Genomic DNA, 22,066 nt, shown 5'->3' with positions numbered 1-22,066 from the left:
GCAAGCCTTCAACCAGCTAAACTAGCTCACAGGAATCGAAAAACTATTGTATGGGCATCCCCAGCCCAAGCTTTTTATCATTTAGCATGGTTGTGGCACACTGTGCAAGCCTTAAGTAACATAAACATATTTTCCTCATCAGTGGCCCGAATGACTCACATGATGGCAGGGTGGGTCAACGACTCTCATGTGACCTCAACTGTACCGTGACCTTCACAGCCATCTGTGTGTCGTTTCTTTTTCTCTCTTTTCTTTTTAGATGTGGCTCCGTCCACAGAACTGAATTGATCATCTGTCCGCCTGAGTTTGATCCTTTAAACATTGCTTTTCGATCAGAAACACATTTTACATTCTTACATTATATAACAATGCACAAGAGTCATGACTTCAACAGGCGGTTTTATTCATTTTCATTTTGCTGGCAGGTGAGGCCGTGGTTGCTTTTGAAACAACCCTGCCAGTTTCACTGTGGTGTGGAAGAATGCCTTTATTCAGAAGTGCCTAAATCTTTTATGGTTTACACAGTATGTGGTCTTGGTTCAGAAATGGCTTCAGTTGATTGGACCAGCAGGACATTTTCTTTTTTCCAGAATTGTTAGTTGTGGGTTACTTTGCTTTCATTGTTGGGATGGTCCCAGATCCTTTGTTCCAAATTAGCTTGTGGCTGCCAGCTCATCTAGTGCGTCCTGGAGCCTGTACAAAACACAAATGTAACATTTTGAATGTCAAAATACTCATGTTGAATTGGTCATGCCACTACTGGAACAACCGGAAGTACCACCTGACTTTATGATGTGGTTATACTTGTCCATGCAAACTATGAAAACAAGAGACTTAAGTATTCACCTCCACCATCATCATCACCTTGCCCCGACCTGTTTTTTTCTCCTCCACCTCTTTATAACTCTTACTTGAAGTCTCCACCATCCAGCAGGCTCTTGTAAGTGGCAATCTCTGCCTCCAGTTTCATCTTCATGTTGAGCAGGGCCTCGTAGTCTTGGGTCTGTTGCTGGATGTTTGCGCGCAAGTTGGACAGCTCCTCCTCTAAGCGAATAATAATGCTGTTGTACTTCTCCATTTCCATGTTGTTTCGTTGCTCTGTGTTGCGTAGTGTGTCCTCCAAGGAGGCTTTCTGATAAAGGATGAAAAGAAGGAATGCCAAGAATTTTTTTAGGCACGGAAATCTAATTTGGGAGAGCATGAGAAAGTTGCAATCTTTATTTGGAAAAGCTTTGCTGCTTTACAAATACTGCGACAAGAATTTAGAATCTAATGAGGAGATTAGATTATTTCATGTGTTTGAATAAAATGAAAATGAACAAAGGCAGCATACAGATACCAGTCTGTAAAATGCATGCTTACTAAGCTCTGTTGTGATGCAAGCTCAATTTCCAGGGTCTGTATCTGTCTGGATAAGTCGCTCCTCTCCATTTGGGCCCCCTGGAGAGCTTCTGTGTTCTGTGATACCTGCACCTGCACATCTGCAATCTGAGAAAGAGATGGGAAAAGGATGATTGTCAAAAACCAAGATAATTCATAAGCGTATCTCTTCACGATTGCACTTTTAGCACTGCCTTACCTGATTTTCATGCCATCTCTTGAGGTCCTCTGCATTCTTCACTGCCATCTTCTCATAGTTGGACCTCACATCCTCCATGATCTGGGCCAGGTCCTGACCCTTGGGAGCATCTACGTCCACTTGCACGCCTGAATGGGAGATCTGACTCCTCAGCTCCATCACCTCCTACAGGACCGACAGAGGAGGACAAAGAGAGAGAAATGAACAACAATGTTCAGAGGCTTCGGACTCTGCTCGCTGCTCCATGTTAGACTGAAGTCAGAGGGTGTAGTGTTAACTCACATTCTCGTGGTTCTTCTTCAGGAAGACGAGCTCCTCCCTCACAGCTTCAATCTCACTCTCGATGTTCATCCTGCTCATGTTGGTGTCATCGATGACTTTCTTCAGGCCAGCAATGTCGGCCTCCACAGACTGGCGGATTGCCAGCTCATTGTCGAACCTGTAGGAGTGCACAGACACAGACTCTATCAGAGACACAACCAGCACATGTTCACACTCCACTGTGTAGTGGGTAGGCTGAGATATATCTTATGAACTGTGTAACTCTGTATGGAGCTTATAACTTCTGACACAAAAGCATAACTGTGTTTGTACAGGAGGTGGAGTGTCAGCTTCCCTGTTTCTCATGCATATTGCTGATATATATAAAACAACATAAATTACAGTGAGATTAAATACAAAGCAACCTACTTTACTTTGAAGTCGTCAGCAGCAAGACGGGCATTGTCAATCTGGAGCACAAAACGGGCATTCTCCACAATCTTGTCAAAGATCTGCACAGAAAAAATAATTTATGATCATGTTTTTTCTGTTCTGGCCTAATTTTACTGGTAAGAAAGAGCAGCACTGGTAAACCAGAAGCCTCTTCACTCAGTGCATAACTTAGTGGTCTGCTCAAGTCATTATGCATTATGAGAAAGCAATGTTTCACACAGCTAAAGAAATTAAACATATGATTTGAATCAGTATTTCCATTATGTAACAATATTGACTCCAGATCCAGATTACACATGAAGGCCACAACAAGGTTGAATCCATAGTAACATTCAGTGAAGAAAGAGGAACCACAAACTGAAGAACAGGAACAGAGGATGTTCCTGTGCCAAAACAGAATCTGGTTTGTTTTAGCATTGTTGGAAAAATGGGTTTCCTGTCTGAATAACTCAGAGAGTTTTTCTTCCCTCCAGTTTTCACGCAGCTGCACTGTCTCCGTCTGTCTGTCTGTCATTCCCTTTGTATATATCACTGTATGTGTTTATGTGTGCCACGATTGCAAAATTCCTTGTGCATGAGTGTGTTTGCGGGTTTTTAGTTTCTTTATGTGCCCTTGATATCCTGTCTCAGAGGAAAGGGGGAATACATGTCCCTTTATGAGTGGAGAAAAACAAAGGGCCACCATCAGTGTGTCAGTATGTGGCACTGAAAAAGTGGAGTCTGGAGAAGAATGTGACATTTGACTCTGCTGACTGGAGCTGATTGTTATACAACCAGTGCACTCACACGCATTTATGTGCACACACACACACACACACACGCACACACACACACACACACACACACACACACACACACACTCATTCCAGCTGGCAGTCTGAGATTATTTGTGTGTGTGTGTCATTACCACACATCTGTTTCACATTGAGGCCCTCCTACACCAGAGCGGGCTTATAAAATGCCATTTACAAGTAGGAGCATTTGGAAATGCTTTTGTCTAGTGAAGGCTGCTTGAGAGCTGGATGATACCCTCGTGGTGGTGATTCATCAGAGGAAGTTCTGGCCAGTTTGTGGCACGAATTAGTTTTATGGGAGGGGGGGTGGGGAGGTGGGGGTGTCAGAGCTTAGCTACCACACCCTTCATTCTCTTGCAAGAAATTTGATAACTTTTAAAAGAAACACTGCTGGTCTCAGCAGAAACGTTCTCTATCACAATTAGTTTTCAACTTTAGGCATTAGAGGAATAATAAACACACTGATACGATTTACTGCCACAAGTAGGTCTACATTTAAGACATTGTCTGTGATGATGGGTGCTGTCACATGCTCTCATTGGTTTTCATATTACAGTCTCCATCAAGCCTTTTCTAAGAATTTACACACTCTCCTTTCAAACTGTGTCTCACCTGGCTGCATCAAATACTTCAACCTACAACCACAACTTTCCACTTAACATAACATAACAACACAAGTCAACATTTCATGCTTAACTTCCACTTGTTCATTTTAATGGTCATTACTTATTTCCATGCTCACCTGTTTGCGTAGGTCCTCGATGATGGGTTCATACTTGCTGTAGTCTCTCAGTTCGGGCCCACCCTTCTCCAGGGCATCCCTGATCTTCATCTCCAGCTCCTTGTTGGCCTGTTCCAGGTTCCTCACTGTTGACAGGTAGTTGGCCAGGCGATCGTTGAGGTTTTGCATGGCTCCCCTCTCATTGCCCAGGATCCCAGCACCGGTAGAACCACTAGCTGCCATGGATGCACCACCACCGAAACCTGCTCCCATACCTCCACCCATTCCACTGCTCAGCTTGAAGGCAGATGAAGAAGAGGCTATTGGGGCACTAGAGCGCAGGGAAGATGTGGAGACAGAGGAGATGCGGGTGCCATGTCCTCCAGCACCACCATAAATGCTGGGTGAACGGTACTGGGGTGTAGAGCGGGTCATGGAGATGTGGGTAGAAGGCATCTGCTGCATGGATCTTCTGTAGCTCATTTTGGAGTTGTTCAGACACACCAGAGAATGAAGTGAAAAATAGGATGTGGAAACTCGCTGCTGGCCGGCTTAGAGAGAGACACTGGCAGCAGGAAGGGGGAACTTTATACTCCTGCTTCTCTCTCAATCACAGCTGGTCTCTCAGACCCTGCCCACTTCAACATCGCCCCAGTCGTTCTTTCCTGTTCCCCCTCCCTACTCTTTAATGCTCTAATGTCCTCCCACATGTTCCCTTTTTTAACGTACAGTGTATTTTCTGTCTCCTAGGAAATGTATGAGGTGTTTTTCTGTTGTGAAAACACTTAAAACATTCATATTTGAGCAACCAGAACAAATCAGTTTAATTGACTGAACTATAGAGATCACACAAACCACAGTTCACAACAAATGAAAGAAAGCAGTAACAGACATATTGTCCAGCATTAAGCGCATGCTTCAACAAAGAGGAAAGTTGGAAAATGATTAAAACAAAATGTTAAAGGGTAGAATATTCTTTGCAAAATGAAGTTTACTTTGTAAGCATCAACTGGATTCCTTTGGTTTGCCCATAAAAGGCATAATGTCTACCATTCGCTGCATAGTTTCTAAGTTTGTGGTTAACCAGACTCCAAAATAAACATATTTTTCCTACCTTCCTATCTGGACTGAACTGATACAGCAGCTACAGCACAGATGCTTTTAGTTGTAGCTAAAACAGAAAGGGAGGGGAGCCATGTTTTTCTCACTGGTTTATATTCTTTAAGTCCAAAATATCTTCAGCATTAACACTGAGTTGTTTATCAAAGTTGGTGTAATCAAATTTCAACACAGTCAATAGGGGGAACAGTACAAACAATGAAACCTGCCGGGTTTAAAAGGAAACACCCAACCTTTAGCTTGTTAGCTGATACCGAACTCGCAATACAATTGAAACGAAAGACAAGCTGCCCTCATTCACCAATCATAATTGAACACAGCAGTTCTTCTGAGGAGTTTGAACAATTCTCTTTGAAGCCTGATCTGTGATACCAATCATGAGAACTACGACTGATATCTCTCTATGAAAAGTTTCGTCTCTTTTTTTTCATGGATCCCTTGTGAACCACCACAGTATAATCAGGATTAACTACTGTTATTTCTCCCAAAAACATGTTTTCTGTGTGTTAACTGACCAACTGTACTTTGAGGATACGCAAGGAAAATAAGACAAATGATAAAGAAAGCTGCATCATTTCCCTCAGCACCAGTATGCATGGTTCTGATACGACCCTGGGAAGTTTTAACTGAGGCTAAAGTTGTGGTCAGAAAGGATTTTCATGCTGGGTGCCAAATGAACCACCCCCTGGAGCAAAATGGCAAAGGCTTGAACACCCTCCTGAGCTCCCATACAATCTAGTTCTTTTCTTTCCTGAGCTTACCTCACCGTCATGGTTGATCAAGTTTCACTGTTTCTCACACTTCTCACCAGCCCCTCGCTGTGCATTTCTTTACACATCTCTTTTAATAATTCTCAGTAAGAGGGAAAACAGCTTGTGGAAGGTGGCAGAAAGCAAAGAAAAAGCAAAGGAATTACCAATAAGTTTGGCCTGTGACGCAGACAGGCAGATATAAAGAGGAACAGTGAATCAAATCAGCCTGAGTCATATCTCATGACTGTTCTCCACTGTCTTGTTTGTTTGAATGTTTGTTGGCAACATGTTGCCTCGCCTGCCAGGACACAAAAAACAAGAAATTTACAAACAGAAACAGGGACTTAACTTGACCAATATACTGCATATTCATGGCACATATACCTGCTTTTAAATTAGATTTTCTTTTTATTCCTACTTACATCATGTGTGCACATGAAGACTTCATTTTATGAATGAAAACTCATCTTAATCTGAATTGCACTTCCCCAGATAAGACAGGAAAAAAGGGAGAAGAGAAACTGGAGTCTGTGAGTCATAGTAACAAACAGCAGAAATCTGGAAACTACTACAGGAGTTTATGTGCTTCACAAATCTTGGACAGCTGTCAGATTATTTCTGCTCTCAGCCTGCCATGGCCTTGAATGAACTTCCCTCCCTCGTTCTCCCTGGTTTCCTCTCGTCTCTCTGTGTGCTCTCACACACTTATATACAAAGTTACACAAAACATTTTGCATAGATGCATATTCATATTTATGCATATGACTGTGTGCACCCTGACAGATACAGGAAGGAATGTGGATGTGCATGTGAATGCGATGCACTCATACACCCTAATTTCCTTACATCCTCCCTTCCTATTCCTCAGTGACCCACCCAAAAGCTTTGAAAGTGGCCTAAAGAGGCAATTTGTCTATCTTTCATGTGTCTTTATATTTTAGTTTTATGGCCAGGACAGTTGGAAAAGTGCAGGGGTCACGCATCAGAGGTTAGCGAAATGTGTCGACTAAGAGACATTTTCTCTGTGGGATGTCATGTCCATTTCTAGCACAAAAACATTTCACAGGAAGACATAAACGGAGCGGAGGTAGAACTGGTACACTGGAGAGTCACCTATACTCTCATTTCTCATGTGCAGACAAATGATTCATCTCATTTTAGGAAGTAAAACGATTTCTTAAAAGAAAAACGCCAGTACACGCTCATAAAATATCTCTGTGCAAATGACTTATGACATACCACATGTAAAAAAACACATTTAGCTAGGAACAGGAGGACCAAGCTGAGATGAAAAGTTCAGGGATCACCAAATTCATTAGAATTTATCCTTGAGTATCTGTGGCAGATTTCATGTAAATCCATTCTCATGCGGACCATGAATGTTTGTACTAAATTTCATTACATCCAGCAGCTTTTGAGGTATTTCAGTCTGGACCGAAGTGCTGTCCTAAGTCATCCCTAAAGCCATGCTGCTCCTGTGGCTAAAACCCCCTCCAGGATGGCTCAAGTTTCATGAAGTAGATTGCTCATGGTCAATGAGACACAGTGAACTTACTGTATGACCACATCATTACACTCCTCCTCCTCCTCCTCCTGTGCAGTGTCCTTGGCTGAAAACATCCACTTCCGCCATCCAGTCACTAGAGGGCGGGAGTCCCAAAGCAAACAAACCTTTCATGCTGTGAGAAGTCTGTGGCAGTCTGCTCATAGCTGCTGTTTGGTAGCCACGCCTTTGACTTTTTACTTTGAGTCTATCTCCATGTCTGCATCAAGTCTATCTATACTTTGATATCTATGTTACACTCTATGCTCCGTGCCTTGGCGTAGATTTCAGTCTGTTGTGGTTCTGTGTTTGAACAGGCATCAATGAGCGCAGCAGGAAGTGACTTTTATAACTGATTTAAGTCTTGGAGAGTGCAGACTCATGACCAACGCTGAAACCAACCACTTCTTAAAAAATATTAAAATGTTCTCCAGACAGGTTTTATTTCCTCAATGTTTTGCTGTATTTCCTTGAACTATTTATTTTTTTTTTTTGCTTTTTCTCAGTTCTATTCTATTTGACTTGAGTTTAATTTTGTATTGTTTATATAGTTAATGAAGCACTGCAGACATGAGGTTAAGTGTAACCATATAAACATGATGTTGGATGCACAAGTGATGAAATCATCTTTGCTTTTAGTGGACTTTATCTGTCCTCACTCTACTTTAAATTGCTGTACACCATCATTTATCCCACCCTGTCCTCGCTGAACGTCTCAGTCATTCTGTCAGTGGTTGTGAAATGGGTTCGTTTCTTATCTTTGCTAATTGTCTTCTCATGTCCCCCACTAGCTCATCTTCTCTCCACCCCTCCTCTCTGACTTGTAGCATGTACGTGTCCCTCTTAGCACATTCCTGACTTGATGTGTCATATAGCAGCTTCATACAAACCAAAACATCACTGGCGTCTTAAGAGACTTGAGGTCAGGGGGTTAGCTTCTTCAATAACCCTCATACTGTCCTTGTGCACAAAGAATGAGGAATTATCTAGTTGTGAGAACAGAGTAAATCAGTCATAATCATGTTGAAGTCATGAAAACGTGAAATAAATGCAGCTCTGTTCATCAGTGATGATGATGTATTTGTCAGAGAGGCTGAGTTAATGAAACAACAAAAACTGGCTGACTTGTACTTATATGGTTGCCTCCAAGTTTAGCAAAGCAGCCCCATTGTGAAGAGTCACGTCACTGTTTGAGGCCAGCCAAGCAAAACATGCATTTTTTTCTTGATCGGTGCAAAACCTGAAAGTCCCTCTCAGGTTGTTAAGATGTACTTTCCACAACACACACACACACCCCTCTGTCTAATCACATTTAGTTTCCATACTGCGGAGTACCTTGGGATTTGGTTCTTTTCATTAGCTGGTAAATAGATGAAGTTTTTTTCAGAAACATATAAAACCTGGGAAACAAAAGAATAGGGGTGTGGTGAAAATGCTGGTAGAGGGAGAAAGTAGGGGGTTATTCTGGTACGAATTAAGCAGCAGTCTTACCGCTCAGAAAAGATCATGAGTCATAAATCTGCCCAGCAACAAACAAATCATGATTTCCACAGTTTGAAATGATTGTTGAGGTACATGTTTTCTATCTATCTATCTATCTATCTATCTATCTATCTATCTATCTATCTATCTATCTATCTATCTATCTATCTATCTATCTATCTATCTATCTATCTATCTATCATTTTGTGCAGCCTCATTACTCAGTACTTTTATCTCATGTTTTCATCTGTATTTTTCAGTAAACTACTTTTATGGGTATGTTTTAGGTGGGGTCCAGAGTAAAATAAAAAGACAGACTCTGTTTATTCTTCACTTGGCTGATATGGAAGGAATGTTCATCAATAATTCCTCTGTGTGTGTGTGTGTTTGCTTTGTCCACTGATCACAGCTGATAATGGCAACATCCAGCAAGCTGCACCGTATAGTTGTGCAATAGGCCGACTTTACTGAGTGCAGGCTTTTACTTTGAAGTTTTAGATGGTACCACCTGTAAATGTCTGATTAACTTTTATGCTTTGTCTATAACATTTGTTTTTTGTTTGGTATGATATTATGAGTTGTTGTAACATATCTAAAACACTGGTAAAGGTAAATAGACAGTGGAACATATTCGGTGGGTAAAATTGGTTCTGCCACAATTATGAGACATACAGTCGCAGCCCACAAACACGTAAAGGCCATCACACTGGGAAACCGCAATTTACTTTGCAATATGTCATGTCTATGAGAACTGTTGTAAAGGTGCAGAGAAGGTCATAAAATGATGTACTTGTTCATTATATCCAAGGTTTGACTTTATATTCTGGTGCTGTGTGTGTGCAAGAGTGTGTTTGTTGCACAGAATACAACAATGTAGACTCTGTTTGAAGTACAGTATATTTTTATGGATGCAAAATAGGCTGGGAGTATATGTCATTATGATGGAAAACAATGTAACGTTTCAAGCATGGAAAATGACATTTCCCTAACGTGTTAAGGAGGACAAAACTCTGGAGAGTTTTCCTGTGTTTCTGCAGTAGTTTTATAGAAACTGGCACACTGACTATTATGTAATTCTTGTTCTCTCTCCAACACAGTTTGTGTGGTGTAAATGTGTAACATGATGCGATTTTCTTCCCTAACATTCCCTCATCTCTCCCCCTCTCCTCCACCCCCCTCATCTTTCACTTCCTTGCTGAGGACACCAGCCAATCGCACCTCAGCAGGGTACCTCCCCTGCTCTGATAAATAGCACTAAGGACCAGGGAGGGTCCTATCTGCCTGACTCTCCTTCCCTCAGCAGAGTCTCTCCTGTCAGACCACCTCAGTGCTACAGGCTCCCTTTGTAACCATGTCCGTCAGAGCCGTGAAGACCACCACCTACTCCACCTTGTCATCCTCCTCCAGGGGCCCGTCCCAGGGCTTCAGCAGCCGCTCCTTCTCCGGCTATGGAGGCCATGGTGTGGGTGGTGCCAGGCAGAGCTATGCTGTCCGCAGTTCCTATGGAGGAGTGGGCAGCAATGGTGCTGCTGTGGGTGCTGGGGGGTTTAAAGTAGTTGGTGGGTATGTTGCTGGGGGGTCTGGACAAAGAGGTGGTGGAGTAGAGTTTGGTTATGTGGGCTTTGGTGGAGGTGTGGGAGGTGGCATGGCCAATGAAGTGGTTGCCCCCATCACTGCGGTGACCGTGAACAAGAGCCTGCTGGCCCCCCTGAACCTGGAGATTGACCCTACCATCCAGGCAGTCCGCATCCAGGAGAAGGAGCAGATCAAGACCCTGAACAACCGCTTTGCATCCTTCATCGATAAGGTCAGTCAACTGGAGACTGTGTTGAGATGTTAAAGATAAATGTCACTGTGCCAATAGGAAATTGTGTCTTTTATGGCTTAAACGTTTGATGGGAGAAACTTCAACAACAACAATAAACAGCATATATAGTATGTTGCTTTGATTCCTATATTCTGGTTTAATCCAGGCCTGGTGGGAAAAAACTAGTAAAGTCCACACGAAGCATAAAATCACCCAGGAACCTCAGAGGAAATGAGTGCATTGCACGCCAAGATACCTCAAGGTACAAGAAGTCTGATTTCATAATGGAGATCATCCTTGAGAAAATGCCTGTAAAAACTGTGTATATAACAATATGCAGTCAGTGATTCTGTGGAGGATACTGACTGTTTGGAGTCATGGCTTAGCTTCCTCAAACTATGAGATCCTAGATCATAGATAAGAGGATCAACCTGGATTCAGAGCACATACAAGGCTGAGATGAAGAGCAAAACAATTTAGCTTGAAGGGATAACATCCCTGTGTGAGCAATATCCTGCAAAAATGTTGTGTATTGCGTTATTTTCAAATTTCATTGCCTGAATATTCACAGCCTGTAACAACACTTGCAGAAGAAAAAAGAGAGGGAGTGGCTGGGGAATGAGACAGGCTTGTTACAGTAAATGTTCAGTGGAGTACATCACTACAGTAAAAAATATATGCCATCAGTAATCAATAATGTCCACTTCATGAGGCTTTGTAATAGTCAAGAAAATCCTTTTCTCGAAAGTAGTATTGTTTTGCAGCCACCATCAAACATCCGAAAAATGCTATTTTAGCTTGTTCTCTACCTGAGATCGATCAGATTCTTCACTTATCTGTCGCTGTAACTCTTAAATGTGCTCTGTTGTTTAAAGAGGGACCCGACAAATGTAGGCCAGAAGTTAACCTGTTAATCAATCACACTCAGGCTAATTCTTCAAATTGCAAAACAAAGCCCTCTACCCCTCCTCCACGTGGCATTGTGACATGGTACACACACACACGCAGAATTGTGTGTCTCTCATCATGTTTGCTGAGTGGTAGCAAGACCCCACCCAGGGTCAGGGTGCTGAATAGAGAAGTTGTAAAGGGGCGAGCCATGTCATAATTGGGAAACAGTGCCGCTTTGTGTTGAAACGCGGCGCTATGGGTTAGAATTGAGTGACCACAAATTGATGTGACATTTAGAGGTGGGAGATGTTCAGTTCAGTCATTTTTCTCTTGGTTGATGTTCATGTGTTTCTTTGTCCACATCCATCAGCAAACAAAGTGAAGCCATTCATGCTTTTTGAGTCACTCCCACCCTCTCTTTACAATGCACTCTTACTCTATCAACCACACTTATGTCGCAGTGACCACCTCGTACCCACACTACATAGTAATGTATTTTATTTTATTTATTTTATGTGAAAATATGTATAATTTATCAAACATTTTATTCCTCAGACTGGTCAGATGTGTATAATCATCCGACTAGTCTGAAACGCAGACAGTCACACAGCCATCTCGAAATGAAACAAATGAAGCACAACTTGAAATTTAGTTTCCTGTGGAAAATGCTGTGTGAATGCTGAGAGCTGAATGAGATAGCTGAGGCACATGAAGCAGAACTATATATTTACCTCTGATCATTGATTTTTGCTCTGCAGGTACGCTTCCTTGAGCAGCAGAACAAAATGCTTGAGACCAAGTGGAAGCTTCTGCAGGAACAGACAACGTCTCACTCCAACATTGATACCATGTTCGAAGCCTACATTGCCAACCTGCGTAAGCAGCTCGACAACTTGGGTCATGAAAAAGTCAAACTAGAATCTGACCTGCATCACATGACGGGCCTGGTTGAAGACTTCAAAACCAAGTGAGTTTTTAACCTGAACCTGAAGCTCATTTTTTTCAAACATGTACAAGCCAGCTGTCGTCAAAACCAATTTCTTTTTATAATTATTTATTTATTTAGACATACTGCTGTAAATGAATGATTTATCATCCAGTAGACATTTGTTTTTCTTTCTTTTTACATAAACACATAACAAGTATTGATACTAATCCCACTGATTTCTTTTAAATTGTGACCAAGATACATACTGAGCAGGATGTTTTACAGTGTGAAACCTAACTTGTCAGTGCTCTCTGGTGGACAAACTATGACATTGTTTCTAAATGATCTCAATCCTAGTTTGGCATTTCTGTACTGCAAGTTTCATGTTACTTACTTAATGGCCGACATATATACACCAATACTGATATATCTGCAATAATAAACTAATATCAATCTAGCTCAAATCCACTCTTTAGTTTCAATATTCAAGTTAGTTTAAATGCCGCATACATTACATAATTACATACATATCATGCACAGTATATTCTTTATCTATTTTACCGAGAATTATATTCTAATCCAAGGTACTCTCTGTGCAATACTATCCAGCATATGGGTCAGATGGAGTTCAAAAGACAAATTTAAGGATTAAAATTGAATTTCCATTTTTTTAGGTATGAAGATGAAATCAACAAGCGCAACGAGTGTGAGAACAACTTTGTCCTCATTAAGAAGGTCTGTTTTTTTCATCTTGAAGCTATAATTAGCCTTTGAGCACGATGAGCCCACACAGTAGCCATTCGTACCTCAGGGTCAGGCCTATTTGCAACAACGCTGTCTTTTGCCTTGCAGGACACAGATGCAGCCTACATGATCAAAGTGGAGCTGGAAGCCAAACTGGATGGACTCTCCGATGAAATTGAATTCCTGAGGCAGATCTACGATGCTGTAATAGCCTTACTTTATTTTTCAGTTTCACACTTGTGAATTGTTGATTTAGCTATAACATCTTAAAAAAAGGGGGATCCTCAGAATGATGTTTTTCCATGTCTGTTTATCCTCTGTCCATGCTGATGTGTTTTCCTGTGTAGGAAATCTGTGAGCTCCAGGCCCAGATCAAGGACACATCTGTTGTGGTGGAGATGGACAACAGCCGTAACCTTGACATGGACGCCATCGTCGCTGAAGTGCGTGCCCAGTATGAAGACATCGCCAACCGCAGCAGAGCAGAAGCTGAATCATGGTACCAGACTAAGGTGAGAGCACTCTTTGTGTTATTTGAAACAGGGCTTGTGAGTCTGTGAGGATCCGACAGTCCCTGAAGCTGCCTTCTTGTTATCACACATGTAGAACAGATGTGGCAGATGGTGCTGGATGACTTCTCTTCTCTCGTCTTGTCTCTTCTTTTGCCTTCTCTTGCCTCCAGTCACCTCAACATATTTTACCCTTCCTGCCATTGTCTCAAAAGTCTCATATGCACAGATGTTGCTGCAGAAACCAAACACAGTCCATCTGGTGACTGCACATCACTGTGTGTTGCAATGGCTATGTTACTGTGCCAAACGTGAGGCTAAAAACAAACACCTGGAATGATACCAGACTTTCAGGACAACTAGAATATACCCATATTTGTCATGTTGCATTTTGATGTGTCAGTCTGACTTGACCCTGTCTGTGACAGTATGAAGAGATGCAGCAGTCCGCAGGCAGATATGGTGATGACCTGAAGTCAACCAAGGCTGAGATTGCTGACATGAACCGCAGGATAATGAGACTCCAGTCGGAAATTGACATAGTTAAGGCACAGGTGAGGATTACAGATTTCAGTTTTGTATATTTAAACATTTTTGACTGTAATAGGATTTTAATTTGAAACATTTTTAATTTCCAAATTACTGCAATAGTGGAATTGTCTAGTTAGATGAACCTGTCCTAAGAGAGACTGCAGTATCAAGCGTATGCGGTATGCTTCACTTCATTTTTTCTCACTCCACTCTTAGCGAAACAGTTTAGAAACTCAGATCGCAGAGGCTGAGGAGCGTGGCGAGCTGGCAGTGAAGGATGCTAAACTTCGCATCAAAGACCTGGAGGACGCTCTCCAGAGAGCCAAGCAGGACATGGCCCTGCAAGTCCGCCAGTACCAGGAACTCATGAATGTGAAGCTGGCCCTGGACATTGAGATTGCCACCTACAGGAAACTGCTGGAGGGAGAGGAGGACAGGTAAGATGTTACTATGGGAGTGAGAAATGGGACCTGCATCCTTTACAGCAACATTACTCTGTGCGTCTCATGGTATTTTGCTTGTTTTGTCTTTTTTCATTTGTCTCTATAGGTTAGCAACTGGAATCAAGACCACTGTATCCAAGCAGACTTGTAAGTTCATGTTCTAAAGCTGTTGTTGATTTTTTCAACATCACAGTATAAGCCCATGCAAAACAAGATAAAGGACACATAAATAAATAGTTTACTGCTCCATATTTTGCCTGCCAATTTTCATAAAGCACCTTAGACACTTTCAATAAAATAGTTTATGTAAAAATAAAGACTCTTCTATTGTCTCTTATGTGCCTAGACGTTTTGTACCTCTCCACATTCTCAAACAGTGAATGACCCAACATAACAGCAGTTTTCTTTTCAGGAACAAGACTGAAGAAATTGTGAAGAGAAATTTGCTCTGTCTGCACTCGATTTAAATATTCTGCAAACCATTTTTGATATGATAGTAAAGTGAAAAGTAAAGAAAGGTATTTTACAAGGTCTGGAAATCATTAAACATGAGTACATTTGCAGTCTTACACCACAGTCGGTGAAAGTGCATCAAGTAAATAGGGAAAATCTGGCATTTAAATGGAAGTCAAGTTACCCAATTTACATGTAATGTCTCAATGTACTGGTCAGAACCACATAAACTCCTGTTTCTGACATAGGCTGACGAGAAAAGCCTGCCCCAAAGCCTTTGCAGAAAAGATATTCAAATCCATATAAAATACCCCACTTTGTATGTATGTCTATGTTCATCACTACCTTATTCTGAATGTGCAGCTATGAACTACAACGCCTACAGCCTGGAGAGCTCCCGCACCCCGTCCTACGTCAGCTCCTCCTTTGGTGGAGTCAGAGCAGGCAGTGGTTCAGTCACTGCCATGGAGGGAGCAGCGGTGAAGAGCACCACCGTCACCAAGACGGAAACTGTGGCGATCAAGACTGAGGAGAAGAAGGAGGAGAAAGAGGAGGAGAAGAAGGAAGAGGAGCAGGTAGTAACTGAGGAGCCAGCTGCTGAGCAGAAGAAGGAGCAGGAGCAGGAGCAGGTGGAGGCTGAAGCTGTGGCCGAGGAATAATGTTTTCACCTTCATGATTTTTGGTCTTAGAGCATGCGCACTTCGCATCATTCAGCAAGTTAACGGTTCATTCACCGAGTGCCTTCATCAAATGTGTGTGTCTCGTGTAAGAGGTGCTACACAACCATCTTTCTGTCAGATAGCCTTAATGAAGAGGTGCTAATAGAAGAGTCTTTGTTCTGAAAACTTAAGCTAATAAGTTCTTTACTGTCAGCTGTAGTCTGAGTCACTGCCAGTGGTTCAGTGATCACTGCACCACACCTGTTTAGCCAGCAGGTGACACTGTTGTGTGTGTTTTCCTCCGCTGTTCCATCTTGTCCTCGGACCAACGCAAAGCACTGTGAAACCTGCAACTTAAAATTTGATAACTTCTAATAGGAATAAGTTTGGGAAAATAAACGATCAGCATACAAACCACCTTGTGCTAAACCTGCTGTATCTAAACAGTAAAATGTAAATGACTCAAAATTGTCTTCTATTTAGAAAAACCTTTTATTTCAGTGTGCTGCTGTTGGCAACACCTGGAGTCCTGTTTGCTCAACAATAAATCTTCTTCAAACAGTAATTTACATGGAGTCCTGTTGCATTTTGTTGTCAGTGTTGGGTTGTAAATTTCCATACAGATATTATTTAGTTGCACTTGAGTGAAAAAGTTCAAGTTTAACATTTAATTGGAAAATTTACAAAAACACCTCACATTTGGAGAAAAATATGAAGGGAAACCTTTAAGGACACAATTGGGAGACAATGGGATAACATTTGTCATCAGCCTCAAGGGATCTGCTACATAGTTATTCTACTATGTCAACAAACACATACACAGATAAACAAGTTGAACTTTGCAGTGTTTGACAAGGAAAACTTAAATGACGTGAAGTGATAATATGCCACGCCGTCAACCTTTTCTCTTGAAAATCTAACAAGTCCCAGCCTGCTTGTTCCAGGTACAGGGTGTTTCAGAAGTTTCTCCTAAATGACATTAATTGATGGTCATGCATTCCAACAGGAAATGTCATATTCCCAACACCTACTGTATGTCTCTAAAGGTCACAAAAAGCACACACAAAACAAACTAATCCAACATATAATCTAAATAAGGCCAAGAATTGTATCAAGGAGCAACTCTGACAAAAGCTGAATGTGTGAGGGCCTGTGAGTGTACTACTGACATAACATATGTGATTTCATGAGGAATGGGGTATGTTTCTCTTGCAGTAAAAGCTTACTTAAGAGGCCGTTTCTGCCCTAGAGGAACAGGTCTGAACATGAATTATGGGTGGTGGTGCCGCACCCAAGGCTATACAAGCTCTCATGAAGTCAAAGACAGAAAACTGCACAAATCCCACAATCCCACCCACCGCTCATCACTTTCAAGCAATCTGTGGCTGCTGACATACACCCTTTAGATGACATTTTCAGGCCTGAATGCTTAATGAGTTGACTGCATGAAAAAACATGATATCAAAGTTTACAGCATACCGTCTAACCACAAATATGTTCACAACAATAGTTGTAACAGGTGACCTGGAATTACAGTGATAACCCAACATCCAGTCTTCTCATGCTTTGAATTTCTGCTCAGTGTAAGTTGTGGTGACCTATAGAGCAGCTTTTTCTGCTGTTAAAGAATTAAAAAAATGACTGCATTACAAGTAACAGAAATCTGCATTCAGTTTTTCACTCAAATACAATTTCGAGGAATAGTTTGACATTTTGGGAAGAAAGCTCATCTGCTTTTTTAGGAAGACTGATACCACTCTCTAAATATAAGACTACAGCCAGGAGAAATTTAGCCTAGCTTAGTACAAAGAGTGAAAACAGGGAAACCTCAACAGTATTATTCATGTATTAATGTGTTAGCATCATTTTAATGATTTTAATGTTGTAGCAGCTGCATCTAAGCCTGTTATGTCACATATGGCTGGTAAAATTACAGTGCATCAAATTTTATAAGCATATCATGTCTGTAAAACTGCTACAGCTACACATTAAGACTGTGGAGACAAAGGTTAAATTTGAAATAATAAAGTAAAAATGCTAGTAAAATAGTACAAATTTGACTAAAGAACGGTGGTTGAAAGCAAAACCTACCGTGCTCCTCTGGTTGCCGTTGCAATTCAGGCTTCTTTAGTGTAGTAGAATATCCTTGCACAATCTCAATCAGACTGCGAGCAACTCCACACTGTCAGCAGATGAACAGTGCAGATACTTTCATTGCAAGTTGGTAAAATGCATGGTTGCAAATTGTGTCTACATAATTTTATTATAGTTGATGTTGGTCAGTGCAAAAAAACTGCTCATATTTATTGGAGACTGTCCTGTAAGCAGCTTATTACGATCCAGAGTTACGTTTTTATTGTTTGCTGACCTCTAGTGGTTCTAGTAATTACGACGAGAACGAAAGAGGAAGTCAGGAGAAGTGGTATGTAGAGCGACAAAGTCTTCATCAGAAGGAGGAAGAGGCTGGGGTTGATGAATGATCTGACAAAGCGCAGGATTCTGAGACAGGCGACCACAACTGTCAACACTGTTTCCTTAACCTTACTTTATTGTTGTAACCATGACGATGAAGGTCCACTAACCTTAAGGAAATCCTAATTTTAACCTTAACAATTTACCCTCCCTAAACCTAAGAAAGTAGTTTTTGTGCCTAAACCAGCCATGACAGTTCATTATTGTAACCATGACAACAAAGGTCTGCTACACCTGCCACTGTAGGGGCATTGTTTTAGAAAATGCTCATGTGGGTCACATCAGAGGACTTGATTTATGGTGCATTATTTGACATCAAATGTATGCCCTGGGATAAAATGAACCTTTTCTTATTCAAACCTCATTTAAAAGGCCTATTTTAGGATTTCTCTGCCATGTTCGGTCATCATTCTGTTTGCAAATCAAGAGGTTATAATACACCCTCTGAGCAGCGCTATGTCTTCAGGGCAGATGGAGGCTACAGTGAGTCGCTATCGGAAAGTGACAAAAGCTGGTTGGCGTGCTAATTTCAGTAGAAAAAGACACGATAGAGACGAGAGTTAACACTGGTTTTGTTTTCCACTGCTGGAGACAGCTCTTGGCAGGTAAAGAAGAACAGTTTGATGCAGAACTTGAAATGTTTCCTCTAGATTGGTAAGTGTACAGTTGTTAAAGCTAATGTTGGCTATGTAGGAAAAGCAAAGCTTACAAATATCCCCTTTAACCCGATAACTTTTTGAAAAAACTTGTCTATCTAACTATCTAGCCATCTGAGTGGTTTAGCCTTGAACTTTTGAGTGTCTGTTGGGAGCTGATCTGATTGTTTGCCCTGTGGGAGAATCTGCTCTGACTGCATCTGCTACACAGACACACTGCGACATGGGCAGATCTGTGTTGCTGCAGGTGCTGGTGGTTCTGTTTGTAGGTTTGCTGGTTACAGCAGATGCAAACTGCCCACTAGACCCAACATCTCAGTGCACTGATTAAAATTCAGTTCATTCATACATTCACATTGCAACACTTACTCATTCACTAACGGTTGTCCAATCCTCCTCTAGGAGGCATGATACTACTTTAATACTCTGCAGATGACACAGTGAGCCCAGACCATGCACTCTACTCCTCTCCGCACTATTGTGCACTGTTCTTATTGTAACAGGAAGGATTAACAATGCTGTAGGAAAACCTGACATAGGTCCAACTTGATGTTGTGTTTACTGTTGTGCCCTAGCCAAATCTACCACCATGAATCTCAGACAGGCAAAAATGATTCTTCAAAAAAAGAAAATAAAAGATTTTCCAGACATGTAAGTGCACAGAATGGGGTGAAGCCATGGTGATAAGAGGAAAATGAGAAAATTGAAAGTAACTCGGCTGCACTATTGTCATTGATTGATGTGTTGAGCTCACATTCCCTCCCATTCCTCCTCCTGACCCAGGATTAACAGCATGTCATGTAGTCACAGGTACCAGTTTTACCTTTATGTTATGTAATCTATACAATATGCCTCTGTCTAATACAGTATGGTAGAATTCCCCCAAGGCTGTCCGCAGAGTAAATATGTCCACACCTCACTGAGAAAAGAAAATCAAATGAATGCTTTTCTCTCTGCTTCATTCAACTGCCTGCGGGCAAATGCTGGGACACTTCACTGGAAGAAGAAATGCCTATGAAGTCCTCAGTCTTTGATAAAAGTAATTATTATTATAATGCTCTCAACATTCTTTTAACAGTGCATCTGGTTTTCCACATAACAAGTTGATGAAGGCTAGTATAGCAGCTTCTTTTGTAAAAAAGGGCGGAGCCAGCAACACCCAAACATAATGGTTGGCAGTGAATCAGTCTATGAGCTCATCAAAGAGAAACCTTTTTCTCAATGAGATGTATTAAAATGTCTAACACAACCTTTGGCATGACTACTAGACAGTTTAACTCTCCCTATTGTGTTCAGTAATAAAGTGACGAATATAAAATTTATTCTCAAGTGAAGATTAAGTCACCTGGACTAAATGCTCATAAAGACACACTTTGTCTTTACTTGTAAAAACTATCAGTGCTTGATGTCTCTCCAGGTTTTCATTATTTAGTTGTGTAAACTGTCAGATTTAATAGGCCAACATGAAAGCTAAACCAGCGGCAACACCACATCAGTTTACCTCATCCGGGATTTGTCTATACATGACTTGATATTAAAAAAAAAAAAAGTCCAGGACTGACAAGTGTTTTTAAACCAAGAGCAAAGAAACAAGAGGAAAAAAAGATGTCCTCTAAACTTGACAAACAGGTCTGAATTCCTCTGCTGGCTTGGAGCGGAGGTGACTGACAGACACAGGATTAAAATCAGTAGAAAGGAAGAGTATCTAACATTTTGAATTCCTGGTAGAGGTGTGCCCATCTTCTTGTGTTAAAACCAAAGCATGCAACAACAACAGTTCCTGCTTTCAGAAAAAGTCAGATTCTTTTTAGGCTGGCCTGCAGGGCGGTCAGATTTATTTTGAAAACCAAGTAAGTGATCTGCTGTGGTGAAACTTTGTCTGATTACATCAGAGAAATAACAGCAAGAAAGTTAGAAAAACATAATTCACAGTAATAGGCCAACATAGCATTTGAGAGTGAAAGATAATCTAAAACAACCTAAAACATGTCGTAGGCTACAACTTCTAAAAATGTCAAGAAAGAAAAGCAAATGTTGCCAAATCTTTAGCAAAAATTTGCAAATACATTGTATCAAATTTACAAATTAAATCACCAAATTTGTTTCCCATTTTTGTCAATCCCATTTACATACGTGAGGGGGGCAAAATATTAGGAACACCCTCCAATATACCCCACTATGACTGAATTATCATCTTTCTGATGGTGTGAACAAAATCTGAAAATATATAAGCTTTAGTAGAATTCATGGCACAGCTGTATTTGACTGCATTGCACAGGTGTACCCAACAACTAACTGAGTGAATCCAAAGCTTTCATTAAATTCTACATGTTGCACATTATCTTCACAGGCTGAGAGGAAGCATCTGCTTTGGCAATGAAGATCCCTAATTCATTATTTTGAAACAGCACCTCTCTGACAGGTTCAGAAGAAAGCATATGAAAACCATATGATCAGCATATTTGTCTGAGTCTAGTACAGGTTTTACAGATAAAATGAAGAGAAAACTCAAATCTGTGGTGCCCTGGTGCTATTGCAATGGGATCTCATTAGACATGGATCCACTGAGACTGACTGAGGCAGTTGCGGTGAAAGAAAATCCCCAGTCCAGAGCAGGAATCCTCTGTTAATCCCTACATCATGCAGTCTTGTCTAAACTGAGCATGTTTACACAGTCAAAAGCAGAGGTAAAATCTGAAATCAATTCTAAAATATGCCTTAGCAAGCTTGATATTTGATATGACAAGGCCTTCTTCTTCTCAAATCTGCCACAGGGAAAACCTTGTTTTTATTTTGTATTGTACACAAATGTTTTGCAGCTCACCCACTTTCAGTAATGATAGTTCCTAAAAGGTGCTTTTCAAGTGACTCACAACTTTGTAACATTTGGTTACATTGCTTAAACAAAATCTTGTATAATATGATAAAGTGTCTAATGCCATTCTCATCAGGATAAAATGAAATATGTACTGTACCCCATATTATTTTCAGTTGCAAGATTGTGTAGTATAGTATATAAACCAAACAGCATAAGACAGCAAACCAACATATTTGAAGAGAACATTAGTGAGGCCTTGGAGCACACCTAGCCATTTCAGTAAAAACTGAAACATGAAATAAAACAGGAAACAAACAACAAACAAACAAGAAGAAACATGAAAATATCAGGTTGTTTTTCAGCACCACTGAAGTACCATATCAAGTAAGGGAGGTTCAACATTGTTAATTGTTACTTAATCTTTTGGGGGGGCTCCTCCAGGCACCTCAGG

The 22,066-nt window shown here is 41.1% G+C and overlaps 2 protein-coding genes across 3 annotated transcripts; one reads left to right on the top strand and one right to left on the bottom strand.

Moving 5' to 3' along the window:
* Positions 1–382: 382 nt before the first annotated feature.
* Positions 383–4,382, bottom strand: LOC139630069 (keratin, type I cytoskeletal 18-like). Of its 2 annotated transcripts, none has more exons than XR_011693102.1 (7): positions 3,830–4,382; positions 2,270–2,352; positions 1,862–2,018; positions 1,580–1,744; positions 1,363–1,488; positions 847–1,132; positions 383–693 (listed from the first exon to the last, which is right to left on the bottom strand). XR_011693102.1 is itself a non-coding variant. In XM_071493157.1 (7 exons), exons 1-7 carry the CDS (start codon positions 4,289–4,291, stop codon positions 654–656), a joined length of 1,254 nt encoding a protein of 417 aa, XP_071349258.1. In that variant the 5' UTR covers positions 4,292–4,381; the 3' UTR covers positions 383–653. The 2 variants fall into 2 exon arrangements, 1 of the variants encoding a protein (XP_071349258.1); XM_071493157.1 differs by having other exon boundaries at positions 912–1,132; positions 3,830–4,381.
* A 5,590-nt stretch (positions 4,383–9,972) lies between these two features.
* On the top strand, positions 9,973–16,234 carry LOC139630884 (keratin, type II cytoskeletal 8-like). The gene is made up of 9 exons (XM_071494717.1): positions 9,973–10,511; positions 12,161–12,369; positions 13,005–13,065; positions 13,183–13,278; positions 13,422–13,586; positions 14,012–14,137; positions 14,331–14,551; positions 14,664–14,704; positions 15,374–16,234. The coding sequence occupies exons 1-9, from the start codon at positions 10,056–10,058 to the stop codon at positions 15,667–15,669; spliced, it is 1,671 nt and encodes a 556-aa protein (XP_071350818.1). The 5' UTR covers positions 9,973–10,055; the 3' UTR covers positions 15,670–16,234.
* Positions 16,235–22,066: the final 5,832 nt, after the last annotated feature.

The sequence above is a fragment of the Trachinotus anak genome, unplaced genomic scaffold, assembly GCF_046630095.1.
Source record: "Trachinotus anak isolate AG129_WGS33_773 ecotype Australia unplaced genomic scaffold, CSIRO_AGI_Tana_v1 ptg000013l, whole genome shotgun sequence".
In the NCBI taxonomy this organism is placed as follows: domain Eukaryota; kingdom Metazoa; phylum Chordata; class Actinopteri; order Carangiformes; family Carangidae; genus Trachinotus; species Trachinotus anak.
The sequence above is the reverse complement of the archived record's forward strand: the minus strand, read 5'-3'. Positions and strand labels throughout refer to the sequence as shown.

Excerpts from the sequence above, each read along its gene's own strand:
- LOC139630069 (XM_071493157.1), bottom strand. The coding sequence starts at position 4,291 with ATGAGCTACAGAAGATCCATGCAGCAGATGCCTTCTACCCACATCTCC. Across the intron at positions 2,353-3,829 it reads TCGAGGACCTACGCAAACAG|ATCTTTGACAAGATTGTGGA; the intron begins GTGAGCATGGAA and ends TTTTCTGTGCAG. Across the intron at positions 2,019-2,269 it reads GCTGACGACTTCAAAGTAAA|GTTCGACAATGAGCTGGCAA; the intron begins GTAGGTTGCTTT and ends GCACTCCTACAG.
- LOC139630884 (XM_071494717.1), top strand. The coding sequence starts at position 10,056 with ATGTCCGTCAGAGCCGTGAAGACCACCACCTACTCCACCTTGTCATCC. Across the intron at positions 14,138-14,330 it reads TTGACATAGTTAAGGCACAG|CGAAACAGTTTAGAAACTCA; the intron begins GTGAGGATTACA and ends CTCCACTCTTAG. Across the intron at positions 14,552-14,663 it reads CTGGAGGGAGAGGAGGACAG|GTTAGCAACTGGAATCAAGA; the intron begins GTAAGATGTTAC and ends TTGTCTCTATAG.